The sequence below is a fragment of the Oncorhynchus tshawytscha genome, linkage group LG14 (genome assembly GCF_018296145.1).
Source record: "Oncorhynchus tshawytscha isolate Ot180627B linkage group LG14, Otsh_v2.0, whole genome shotgun sequence".
Lineage (NCBI taxonomy): Eukaryota > Metazoa > Chordata > Actinopteri > Salmoniformes > Salmonidae > Oncorhynchus > Oncorhynchus tshawytscha.
In genome coordinates, this window is record NC_056442.1 from 43,101,996 (window position 1) to 43,115,174 (window position 13,179).

Sequence of the window (13,179 nt, forward strand, 5' to 3'; positions counted from 1 at the left end):
ATATGCTGATAGTTAGATCCAAGATATGCTCAGTTAGATCCAAGATATGCTGATAGTTAGATCCAAGATATGCTCAGTTAGATCCAAGATATGCTGATAGTTAGATCCAAGATATGCTCAGTTAGATCCAAGATATGCTCAGTTAGATCCAAGATATGCTCATAGTTAGATCCAAGATATGCTGATAGTTAGATCCAAGATATGCTCAGTTAGATCCAAGATATGCTGAGTTAGATCCAAGATATGCTCAGTTAGATCCAAGATATGCTGATAGTTAGATCCAAGATATGCTCAGTTAGATCCAAGATATGCTGATAGTTAGATCCAAGATATGCTGATAGTTAGATCCAAGATATGCTCACAGTTAGATCCAAGATATGCTCACAGTTAGATCCCAGATATGCTCACAGTTGCAGTTTGAGTTTGTTACTTAGGACAGTCATGGTGGGATGTGGCTCGTGGTTGTACAGTACCTGCATCTGACCGAGCGCAGTATGGAGGTGACCTCGTTGCTGTTACACTGTTTACAGCCTTGGCACTCAGCCCTCCCAGGAACTTGGCCTGTGGCTGACACCTTTTCCACATCTGTCATTTTTTTATTTAACTAGGCAAGCCAGTTAAGGACAAATTCTAAGTTACAATGACGGCCTACCCCGGCCAAACTATGCGCCACCCTATGCGACTCCCAATCAATCATGGCTGGTTGTGATACAGCCTTGAATTGAACCAGGGTCTGTAGTGAAGCCTCTAGCACAGAAATGCAGTGCCTTAGACATTCCATTACTAACTAGGGTATGAGAGTGTTACATCTTAGACTATATTTAAAAAAAAAAAAAAACTATCTATATAATATAAAAAAATTTTTTTAGTGAACCTAAATCTCAAAACCCCTACTTAACAATACATTCAAAACTACAGCCCCATCCCATTAACCAGGTCCTTCTCTCAGTCCCCCCCAAAATATAAGAAAATATTTACAAAATAAAAAAAACCCAGGCTCCTTTTCAGTGGTGGGCTGAGCCCCATCTACACAAATGGAACTTCTGCACAAAAGAGAACGGTCAGAATACACAACTCCTTAGATCGGAGAACTTTAGAAGTGGAAACAATGAAGACACAAATACAATTTCCCAGCGGTGGTGCCACATTCTCGTATATAAATTGTGTCTCAGCCAATGCCCAGTCAGCTTACTCATTCCACAATACAATTAAGTACAATAGAGGCTTTGTTTCTTTGTATGGAGCAACCAAGTAAGGACATGTTGGGGCAAAACATTTTGTAATCTTCCCCTCTCTGGATACAAAAAAATATATCCTCCCCAGTGTTCTTATTTGCAATGTTCTTTATTATCTTTTCCAGTTTCGGATATGAAAAGGATGCATTCATTTTCTTAATTAAATACTTCATAAAGTAAGTCAAAAACGTATTTACAAAATATTCAATTAAGTTGCAATCAATGACTTCAGGTGGATAATTACAAGCACCTTCTGCTAACAGAGAAAAATATAAATACATAGAACTGCCAGTTTCTGAAAAAAAAAAAATACATGGCTTGACAAATAGCACTTCTTTTTTTGAAAAATAAAAACCAAAACTCCTGAAATGCATTTCCACTAGGCCTTAGGATACATACTGTGAACATTCTTAATCTTTTTGAAATGATTTTTTAAAGTTGATTTCTATATATACCTTTCAAGTTTTAAATTATGATTTTCTCTTTAAAAAAATCCCTATCCTTGCAAGGCCGTTCTCCCTTTCCAAACCCCCAGTCTAGGAGAAAAGAGGACAAATGGGGGTTGGCCGGCATGGCCATAAGGAAGCATTGTGACCCCCAGCAGAAAAAGGTCCTTGTCGTCGCCCCCCCCCAATCCCAGGCCTTCCAGAGTCCATAGACATGAAGTTCAAAGGAGTCTCACAAAGACTGACTGGAACGTCCAAAGACCGTGAGCTCCAGAATGTCCACTTTCCTTTATATATATTTTCCTTTTATATAAAATAACCACTCCAATCAAAAAGAAAAGCTAATCGCTGACAGTCATATAGAATCATACATATGACATGGCCATCATGCCTCATTCAACACAATATATGATGTAATCAAAAATATATATGAGCAGCCTTTATTAGTTCGTCGTCTGTTGGGGATTTTTTATTGTTTTGCTAAACATCATGAAGTGTTGCTACGGCAACGTGACACCTTTAAAACAAGGGCTAAAACCTCAAAAAACACTGAAGTAAACAGCCATCCCTACCGCTTGTTGTAAAGCTTATCGTTCTCGCAATTAGTTTCTCAATTTAGTTCAAAGACATTCGGCAGCGCAAAAGAAACAAAATAAAAGGGTTGCATGTTTCGATATGTAGTAGAATCTCCCAGCTGATTATTTCCCTCGCTTTTATTTTACAATGCAGAAGGATTTTATTGAGTCTAACAGCTCCATGCTCCTGAATAATTATCGACAGCATGTTGTCTTTCCTCCAAGTCCTCCCAGAGTCCAGGGGGCACCGGTGAGCAGGTCCTAGCTGTTGTCAGACTCCTCGTCCTCGGCCTCACGGAGCCAGGTAAAGAAGGCAGTGACTGACTTCAGGGCCACACCCTTGCCCTGCATCTCAGCGGGGTCCTTGCTGGACTCCCACTTGTAGAAGGCCTGCTCTTTGATCACGTCTTCGTCGTACAGCGTGTCAAAGAACATCCGCAGCAGGTCTACAAGGAAAGAGGAAGAGAGCATGTCAACAATGTAAGAGAAAGGATTTCAATACACAATGTACAAACAAATAACTCATCTAGGAGACAAATTGGTCAGCCACACCCCTCTTGTCAAATAACCCCTATGGAAAAAAGATAAAGGATAACATTGGGAGACAAACACAGGACAAATCTGAGAGTCTTCATGTAAAAAAACTGCCAAAGAGATGTGACAGAGGAGAGTGACTGAAGTTATTCTGTATCTCACTCACTGGCAGGCTGCTCCATCTCCACCATGAGGGCCTGCAAGGCGTAGAGAGCCTGTAGCTCCTTCTGCTCATCCTTCAGGTACTTGTGGAGCAGCTTGGCCCTCCGGGTGATCACCTTCGCATCCAACTTGTAAGGGTTCTCACCTGGGGGCAGAGATGGAGGGGTCAAAAACTCTTTGCTAATTAAAAAATATATATTAGTCCACTATGTTTTGCATTTCAGCAGTCATTTTTTCAAGATATTGGACTTTCAAAAAGCAAAGTGTCACCGGCCACAACATCACGGTGATGCGTTTGGAGTGATCTGAACCACAATGTGCTGTGTTGGATATATTGCTTCTACCTTGTCCTTTCCAGCAACAGTACGGCCCTGCTAAGTTCTGTGAAAGGGGTATTCGAGTGGAGGAGTCCTGATAGTGTTGGATTGAGAGGTGGTAGCAATAAAGATAGGGAAACTCACACAGGATGGCCGACTGGCAGATGGCTGTCATGACTGCTCTGACAAACACGTTGGAGGATATCTGTGTCTCGTCCAGGTTAGCCTAAAGAGGGAAGGCAGTCACAACACATATCAGTGGGGTTGAGCAGTGGAATATACAGTAGGGACTAATGCGACTATATATGAGAGTCTATTGGTAAAACTACTGCACAAGGAACCAATAGCAAAGCGAAATATTAATTGGGTGATGGGACACTCTCCCACTCACATCATACCTCGACCCAATCGTAGATCCTCTGGTTGTCAGCCTTGTCCTGTATGAGTCTGTCCAGCTGTTTGTTCAGCTCCTCTGAGCTCAGCTCTTTCTTAATGCTCTTCTCTGTCTCATCACCTTCTCCTCCCAGGGTGAACTCCACATTCTGCATTCAGAGGGAACACACAGCAAGACAGTGAAACTTCCCATCATTACTGTTAAGGGCTTTCCAGACAGGAGGCGATGGGGCGGAGCAAAGTTAGCCAAAATAGAGCAGATTCCTATTTTCTCCACCTCGGCTGAGCGGCTTTCACGTGCACAAGCACCGCAGATCACCAGGCCTAGAATAACGTTGCCTGCCTAGCTCCATTGAAAATGAATGGGCAACTCTGCTGCCGCTTCCTGTCTGGAAAGCCCTCAAAGCACTTTGGGAAACTGTGGATGCAAGTAAGACGAACACATTTGATTGATCTAAAAGATAGACTCAGCCATATGATGTAGATGCAGAAAATAAACAGGATAGTGGGCGTATTTTTCCCAGCTGCGTTGGTCCCCTGGCTATAATTCCCAGCTGCGTTGGTCCCCTGGCTATAATTCCCAGCTGCGTTGGTCCCCTGGCTATAATTCCCAGCTGCATTGGTCCCCTGGCTATAATTCCCAGCTGCGTTGGTCCCCTGGCTATAATTCCCAGCTGCGTTGGTCCCCTGGCTATAATTCCCAGCTGCGTTGGTCCCCTGGCTATAATTCCCAGCTGCGTTGGTCCCCTGGCTATAATTCCCAGCTGCGTTGGTCCCCTGGCTATAATTCCCAGCTGCGTTGGTCCCCTGGCTATAATTCCCAGCTGCGTTGGTCCCCTGGCTATAATTCCCAGCTGCGTTGGTCCCCTGGCTATAATTCCCAGCTGCGTTGGTCCCCTGGCTATAATTCCCAGCTGCGTTGGTCCCCTGGCTATAATTCCCAGCTGCGTTGGTCCCCTGGCTATAATTCCCAGCTGTTTCGGTCCACTGGCTCAGATGCACAGATACTGTGACTGTGTGAGAGCGAAGTTATTTTGCTGAGTCTACCTTTAATAATTGACTATTCTTTCATATTTGTCTTTCAGTGCAGTTTAAGGTCAATACTAAATGGTGCAGCTCCTTTCAATCTTTACAGGGTCATGATCTCTGACCGCCTACCTTTTCTGTCACAAACTTGTTGACGTCCTCGTCCTCAGGCAGAAAGTCTTTCCAGCTAAGCCCCGCCTCCCTCCACATGGCACCTGCCTTTTTACAGCTCTGAGGTAGACAGATACAAGTGGTTCCATTTCAAACACTTTGGATCCACAAACATGACATTTGCATTGGATTCAAACATCAAAGGTCATCTAGATGCCTGGATGGATAGTTATGAAAACAAAGCACCATCTCCTTTACAGGTTGGGTAGTGAGAGAACGTACCATTCCTCTGCAGAGTAGGGTGAGGATCTGGGCCAGCAGAACTCCAGCCGTCCCCTGAGGAACCAGGGGCTTGGATATCTCCCTGCAGAGTGATAGGTAAATTCTTAATATAGAGGATACTGACTGATTGAATAGAGTTATTATTAGTAGAGGCCTAGAATGAAGCCTGGGACTGACTTGAAGAGCGGTCCCATGGGGATGCCTCCTTCGTGGAGCATAGGGGTGATGAGCTCAGCCAGGTAGAGCCAGATGTGGGGGATGTCTATGGCCATGTCCTCTGCCACCTCCAGTATCTCCTGAAGCCTGTTGACACACACACACTCAAAATCAATCCCTCAGATAGACTATCTCGAAAATAAAAAAGTTACTATATTAGTGGTCCACTTCCACCCTTTTCACAATTTCAATATTTCACAAGTCATTGGTATGCAGTGCTGTTCCACAGGTAGAAAACTCTGAGGTGACTGACCCTCTGTAGTACTGCTCTGTGGGCAGGGTGCCTGCCTTGTACAGCTGGTGCAGCAGCAGGCCGGTGCGTTCTCTGGCGATGGGGCTGCGCTCCAGAGTAGACTCCAGACCGCTCCGTACAAACACAAAGAGCAGCCGGGTGCTGTTAATCTCCACTACACACTGCAGCGCCTCCTATAGCGCCAGAGGGGAAACAAACAGGATTAAAAAGGTTTGTTTTACTCCTCTAAAGTAGGGCAGTGTTTCAGTAAAAACAGGTAAAACAGTTTGTTGTATATCATTTACATGGAAAGCCATGTTCAATAACACCATGTGGCCAACTAGCTACAGTATGTATCATTCAACTGTGTGACGTTGATATGGAGGTCCCACCAATGATCTGCATGGGTATAAGTGTGATGTACCTTCATGTCGTTGATGTGTAGGTCTCACCAATGATCTGCATGGGTATAAGTGTGATGTACCTTCATGTCGTTGATGTGTAGGTCTCACCAATGATCTGCATGGGTATAAGTGTGATGTACCTTCATGTCGTTGATGTGTAGGTCTCACCAATGATCTGCATGGGTATAAGTGTGATGTACCTTCATGTCGTTGATGTGTAGGTCTCACCAATGATCTGCATGGGTATAAGTGTGATGTACCTTCATGTCGTTGATGTGTAGGTCTCACCAATGATCTGCATGGGTATAAGTGTGATGTACCTTCATGTCGTTGATGTGTAGGTCTCACCAATGATCTGCATGGGTATAAGTGTGATGTACCTTCATGTCGTTGATGTGTAGGTCTCACCAATGATCTGCATGGGTATAAGTGTGATGTACCTTCATGTCGTTGATGTGTAGGTACTCCTCTATGATAGCTGTGGCCTTCTTCTCCAGCTCTTCTTCCCCCAAGGAAGGTTTGGTCTGTGCAGGAGGTGTTGCAGCAGCTTCCCTCTTCACTGTGGCCCAAACAGAGAGAGAATGTCACACAGAAGTTACTCTCAAAATGTCTGCCTGACAAAGTTTGAATGTCACACAGAAGTTACTCTCAAAATGTCTGCCTGAGAAATCCTTGCCTGACAAAGTTTTTCGTACCATTCTCTTTGCTCCTAGCTCGGTCTCTGGTGCCCCGGTCGTCGGTCATGCTGGCAACGCGGCGTATGGGATCAGAAGGGCCGCGGTGCTGCTCTCTGCTGTGCTCCTCCGTCTCCCTACTAAAGCTCCGCTTGGTGACCGGGTTCCTGTCGTCCCGCCGGCCGAAGCGGTCGTTGCTGCCACGGTCCCGGCTCGAGCTGTTCCTGTATGTGTTTAGGGGGGTAGACGCAAAGAGTCACAAGACCTTGATTCATATGAACCAATCAAACATTCTGCCCTGTGGTGATGTTACAATTAAGTGACAATGCCCGAGAAGCCGGTGTTTGTAGTGTGTGTGTGTGAGTATATATATAAAAACACACACACGTAAAACACACATCAGTATACATACATAAATACATACACATGTATGTATATAGACACACAAATATATATCTATACACATAAATATATACACACACATATAGACAGATGTATACATACCCACACACACACACTGCTCAAAAAAATAAAGGGAACACTTAAACACAATTTAACTCCAAGTCAAATCACACTTCTGTGAAATAAAACTGTCCACTTCAGAAGCAACACTGATTGACAATAAATTTCTCATGCTGTTGTGCAAATGGAATAGAGAACAGGTGGAAATTATAGGCAATTAGCAAGACACCCCCAATAAAGTAGTGGTTCTGCAGGTGGTGACCACAGACCACTTTCTCAGTTCCTATACTTCCTGGCTGATGTTTTGGTCAATTTTGAATGCTGGCGGTGCTTTCACTGTAGTGGTAGCACGAGACGGAGTCTACAACCCACACAAGTGGCTCAGGTAGTGCAGCTCATCCAGGATGGCACATCAATGCGAGCTGTGGCAAGAAGGTTTGTTGTGTCTGTCAGCGTAGTGTCCAGAGCATGGAGGCGCTACCAGGAGACGGGCCAGTACTTCAGGAGACGTGGAGGAGGCCGTAGGAGGGCAACAACCCAGCAGCAGGACCACTACCAGAGCCCTGCAAAATGACCTCCAGCAGGCCACAAATGTGCATGTGTCTGCTCAAACGGTCAGAAACAGACTCCATGAGGGTGGTATGAGGGCCCGACGTCCACAGGTGGGGGTTGGGCTTACAGCCCAACAACATGCAGGACGTTTGGCATTTGCCAGAGAACACCAAGATTGGCAAATTCGCTACTGGCGCCCTGTGCTCTCCACAGATGAAAGCAGGTTCACACTGAGCACGTGACAGGCGTGACAGTGTCTGGAGACGCCATGGAGAACGTTCTGCTGCCTGCAACATCCTCCAGCATGACCGGTTTGGCGGTGGGTCAGTCATGGTGTGGGGTGGCATTTCTTTGGGGGGGGCCGCACAGCCCTCCATGTGCTCGCCAGAGGTAGCCTGACTGCCATTAGGTACCGAGATGAGATCCTCAGACCCCTTGTGAGACCATATGCTGGTGCGGTTGGCCCTGGGTTCCTCCTAATGCAAGACAATGCTAGACCTCATGTGGCAGGAGTGTGTCAGCAGTTCCTGCAAGAGGAAGGCATTGATGCTATGGACTGGCCCGCCCGTTCCCCAGAACTGAATCCAATTGAGCACATCTGGGACAACATGTCTCGCCATGTTGCACCAGACTGTCCAGGAGTTGGCGGATGCTTTAGTCCAGGTCTGGGAGGAGATCCCTCAGGAGACCGTCCGCCACCTCATCGGGAGCATGCCCAGGCGTTGTAGGGAGGTCATACAGGCACGTGGAGGCCACACACACTACTGAGCCTCATTTTGACTTGTTTTAAGGACATTACATCAAAGTTGGATCAGCCAGTTTTCCACTTTAATTTTGAGTGTGACTCCAAATCCAGACCTCCATGGGTTGATAAATGTCCTTAAAACAAGGCTCAGTAGTGACAATATATCCTCCAAACAGCGGCTTTGAGGGCATCATCACTTTTATACAACGGGTTACCAACATATTCAAATAATGATTGACATATTGTCATTAAAAACTTTATTTTATTCTTACCATTTCATCCTTCCACAAGATATAGTCCCGACACAAATCTAGGGTTGCTAAAGACGCGACCCCAGTATTTTTGTTCTGTATCTATGGACACGACCCAGTCATTCGTTCTAAATGTTCCATTGCCATGCTGGCTGGCAACATTCTTATCCCTTGCTTGCTAGCTAGCCAACTACGGCTAACTTACTCTCATGTCAAAAAGAATGACTACCAATCAGCACTAGACCCACCCGTTGTATATATTCAAATCAGTAACTCTGACACATAGCTCTTTCTATCTGGGAGGTTTTCTATGTAAAGGACAGGTGTAGTCTGTTGTACCGGCTCAGTGGTGCTGACCTTAGAGGAACTCTTCTGTCCGAGTCCTGTGAGGGCCCTGAGGAGGAGGGCTGCTGTGGCTGCAGGGCTGAAAACCTGTTAAGGGTGCTGGTGGCTGGGCGGCCTCCTGACTCTGGGGCTATGAACACAAACAGTTTGTTTTAAAATAGTCAGAGTAGATTTTTTCGGTGGTGTGTGTATTGGTAAGAGGACTTACTGGCTTCCCCGGCGGGTTTGGCTCCGGTGGTGCCCCCACTGCTGCCCTTGCCCCAACTGCCCCACATGCCCTTACCCCCGAGCTGGGGCGCCAACAGCTGGTTGTTGAAGTCGAAAGCCCCGGGCTGCAGAGACAGAGGTTAGAAACGTTACTGTTGAGGAAAGAAACTAACAGAATTGTTGGAGGCAAAACATCTTGAGATCTGAGAAAGGTCTGAGGTTTCAAGTTACATAAGAAGTTTGGAGGAGTCAGGAATGGTAGGGCCATAACTCTAAATGGAGGTTAAAGGTTAAGAAGTGTGTGCCATACTACAGAGGGAGTGGGTTTGGGGTTTCAGTTCAACAGATCAGAAGAGTTGGGAATGGTTGGGATGATAGAACTTTGCAATGGGGTTGAAGGTTAAGGAGGTGGGTGCTAGACTGCAAGTGGAGGGTGTTTCAGTCCTGAGTATGGGTCCACGATATGTGGCTGAGAATCCACAGCATGATGTATCACTGACCTTAGTGATCTTGCTGAGTCGACTGGTGTCGATGGGTCTGCTCTTGGTGGAGATGGGAACTGTGTTCCAGCCCTCGTCCTGGGGCTGACTCCTCTGGCCCGACTGGGGGTGTTGGCCCCCGCGGTTCCCCTGATCTCTTCCTCCTCCTCCACCACCACGTCCTCCTCGGGTGTTCTGGTTGAGGAGTTGCTGCTGCACCTTGAGAACCTCCCTGTGCTCCTCAAGCTCTGCCTCCTTGTGGATCTGGTCTATGGTCTTGGGGCCCTGCTCTCCTCTCCTGGGGACCCACGTATTCTGAGAGGGGGAGTCAGTACAGTAGTATACTTTAACGGAGGAATGGAGTTAGATGAAAAAGTCTGGCGTACTCTTAACACTCCATATCTCTGAGGCATAAGTCCCTTATATTAGGAGATCAATGGGTCACTTGACAACTTTGCTATAGAAAGAGAGATGTCTTGCCCTACCTTGACACCACTGTCAGCATTTTTTTTTTTTTTCCAGAAAAAGGAAACAAACTAGAATGCCGTTTACTGGCAAAACAGGGGCCAGTGTGCTGACTGAGTGCAACTGGTCAGCTCTTATGAAACATCTCAACTGCTGCTTTGGTAAGACAATTACTGGGTCTGGAACCATAAAGATCCTATTACTAATTTTGTGGTGAACGTGTTAGAACCCTGTCTGAACATGGGTTCCAATACACACCTACATGGCCTGTTGTTCAGGGATCAGACAGTGGAAGGACATCACAGCACTGCTCTCAACATACTGCAAGTCAGACAGACAAACACATCGAGCCTCTGCAGGCATTTCTCCAGAAAGGTCCCTGGAGACTAAATTAGTTCAAGTAGAACAGTTTAGCATTGATGTTTTCCAGTAAACTGCATTATGGGAAACTTCAGACAAACACAGCTAATAGCACGGTACAAATACATGCACATCTAGACCTTAGAGGCCTAGGCTACAGATCGTTATTAACATACCTGTATGTCCTTAGTAACTAGTCATTTTCAAACAAAGTAAGACATGTGAGTTTGTGAACCCCAAAGCCTAGTGAATGAGTCCTAGGCATTATGTTTGGGCTGTATAGCGCATTTATTTATATATATATATACACACACACACACACACACACACATACACACACCAGGGTATTAGGAAATATCCACGGAATGTTTTTTTCCCCAATACTGTCAATACCACTGAAACTATTTATCTTAAATTAATTAGAATATTTGTAGCTACTTTTTAAGTAAATGCCTGCAATGCAATTTAGAAGATCATAATGTAATGACGAGATCAGTATTAAGCTAACATGTAGTCCTGGGAGTAACTGCAGCCCACGCCAGGTGAACTAGTTGCAGTAGGGAATTCACAACTAAATGTTTGCCAGCTAGATATCTTATAACTATTAAGTTAAGTGTTTTAAAATGTGCTAAATTCTCTGCAGTTGTGCACTTGGTTTGCTAACTTAGTGCTAAGTTATCTAGCTAAGTGGTTAGCTTCTTGCAATCAAGCTCCTCAGAGAATCCCTTCCAGGATCAAGAACTAATATTTGTTTTGCGCGATTAGCAAACTGTGTAGCATTTTTGAGTTACTTGTATAACTTTGCGTGGGATGTCTTTCCTGCAACATGTGTCAGAGACTGAATAAATCCTTTGCATGCGTTCGTTAGATTTCACATGTACTTGTTAGCTTTGCTAACCTTGGAATTGAAATGTGTTCAGTGCAGGTATTACCGAATATTCCGGTGTGGCACAATGTCGGTATGACGCTAGGACAATCTGGATACTGCCCAAGCCTACTAGGCATCGATAAGTAGTTTGTGAGAACATCAAGGGACACATCCATTTAGAAGGGTGGTAAACCACATGGAGAGGAGGGAGGGGTTACAGTAGTTTGGAGATGGGATTGGCTGCAGGGGTGCAGACTGACACATGCATGCATAGAGAGGGCTTGTAAAGTAAGTAAGACTAGAGGTCAGAGGTGATGTGGGGTTAGGGGAGACTATTCTGTCTATGGTAGTTTGACCCATAGTGTTTACTGATAAGCTTGGATACATATCAACCACAGAACAAGGGCCAGTCAGTTTAGATTTAGGTGAGGGGGCTGAAGCATTCCCCAGACATTGGTGGGTGGTGTGTGTGTGACAAGGTATTACCCTCCTGAGGTCCAGTACGTCCTGCAGCATGAAGCGGATTCTGGACGAGGTCTTCTTCTCCTTGATGATCTTGTCTATCTGGACAAAGTACTGGTCCATACGAGGCTACAGAAAGACAGGCAGGTTAGTGTGTAAATCTATGTTTCTTAGAAATAATTTGGTGTAAGTGTTCTAAAGGATGCAGGGGTTGGTGTGTGTGAGACACTGGTTCAGCGTTACCTTCGCCTTCTCAAAGTCCAGGTCCTTGCCTATAGTTGACAAGAGTCTACAGAGGCACTCTAGTGACTCCTCATCGTGGTTCTTCAGCAGCTTGACGATGCAGTCGTGCATGATGGCCTCCGTCAGCATCTTGAGCTTGAACAGCTCACCGATGAACTTTATGTTGCCTAGCGACCGCCGCCGTGCAATGTCTTTGGCCTCCTCCAACTCCGCCTTCAGGCGATCCTTCTCCTCCTTCAGACAGGAAGTGATGTAACAGAGGGAGCAGAGGGAGGAATAGCAGAGATGGTCAGCTAACTCCTACAGAAACCAAAACCAATTCAAAAAGTGAGAGACATTTGAATTGATCACTCAGAGCCCAGCTCGTACCATGGCTGCAGAGTCCAGCTCTTCTTGCTTTTTCTCAAAGATGGCATCATCGTCCTTGTCCTTCTCAAACTCCTTCTGACAACGGTTCAGAAGCAGCTTGCGGAAATTCACAGTGACTCCCGGCTTGTCTGTAGTGGGGACTTTGAGCTGACGAGAGGAACAGAAAAACACAAGCATTTAGGCCACGGTTGGAGAGCTTTGCAGACGTCACAAAACATTAGTTAACGTGATGAGTGTAGTGGCACCACTCCACAAGTCAGCGGCCCAGAACGGAGGTCATCACCGGAACAAGACCAGCACACTAGCCGTACACACACCCTTCAGAGTCACTCACCCCCATAAGGCAGCGGCACATGTTGGCGTAGGCCACGGAGAAGTTGGGTTCAGAAATGGCCTTCTCAAAGATCAGATCTATCACTCCCTTCAGCCTCTGCTCCGTATCGATGGTCAGCTCCTTGACCTGCTTCATTAGCTGTTGGAACATCTGAGGGGTCAGCTTGTTCAGGATACTACGGACCCTCTTAAACAGCTCATGGGTCTTGGCCTGTTCTGGGTTGTCGCTCTCCTCCTCAGGAGCCGCTTGCCCACTGGCAGCCTTCTTGACAGCGGGCTTCCAGGCATCCTCAGCCTTGTTGAGTTTCACGTCATCCGTCAGAGACGAAGAGATGTTGATGATCCTCCTGGGCTCCTTACGCTGACCCTGTTGGGAGCGACGCGGTCCTCCACCACCCATACCAGAGGGCTGGAGGAGAGGAGGGAAGGAA

General features: G+C 46.1%; 1 protein-coding gene across 12 annotated transcripts in view; it reads right to left on the reverse strand.

The window, feature by feature from the left end:
* Positions 1 to 857: 857 nt before the first annotated feature.
* Positions 858 to 13,179, reverse strand: part of LOC112267243 (eukaryotic translation initiation factor 4 gamma 1) — a 65,644-nt gene continuing 53,322 nt past the window's right edge. For all 12 annotated transcript variants that reach the window (XM_042297568.1, XM_042297565.1, XM_042297564.1 and 9 more), the window contains 17 exons: positions 12,750 to 13,157; positions 12,416 to 12,562; positions 12,047 to 12,280; positions 11,828 to 11,932; positions 9,670 to 9,963; positions 9,171 to 9,294; positions 8,975 to 9,092; positions 6,629 to 6,831; positions 6,374 to 6,492; positions 5,551 to 5,723; positions 5,259 to 5,384; positions 5,082 to 5,163; positions 4,821 to 4,919; positions 3,668 to 3,811; positions 3,414 to 3,495; positions 2,957 to 3,097; positions 858 to 2,702 (listed from right to left, as the gene is read on the reverse strand). In XM_042297568.1, the coding sequence (XP_042153502.1) occupies positions 2,518 to 2,702; positions 2,957 to 3,097; positions 3,414 to 3,495; positions 3,668 to 3,811; positions 4,821 to 4,919; positions 5,082 to 5,163; positions 5,259 to 5,384; positions 5,551 to 5,723; positions 6,374 to 6,492; positions 6,629 to 6,831; positions 8,975 to 9,092; positions 9,171 to 9,294; positions 9,670 to 9,963; positions 11,828 to 11,932; positions 12,047 to 12,280; positions 12,416 to 12,562; positions 12,750 to 13,157 (2,784 nt within the window). In that variant the 3' untranslated portion in view covers positions 858 to 2,517. The remainder of the gene's footprint in view (positions 2,703 to 2,956; positions 3,098 to 3,413; positions 3,496 to 3,667; positions 3,812 to 4,820; positions 4,920 to 5,081; positions 5,164 to 5,258; positions 5,385 to 5,550; positions 5,724 to 6,373; positions 6,493 to 6,628; positions 6,832 to 8,974; positions 9,093 to 9,170; positions 9,295 to 9,669; positions 9,964 to 11,827; positions 11,933 to 12,046; positions 12,281 to 12,415; positions 12,563 to 12,749; positions 13,158 to 13,179) is intronic.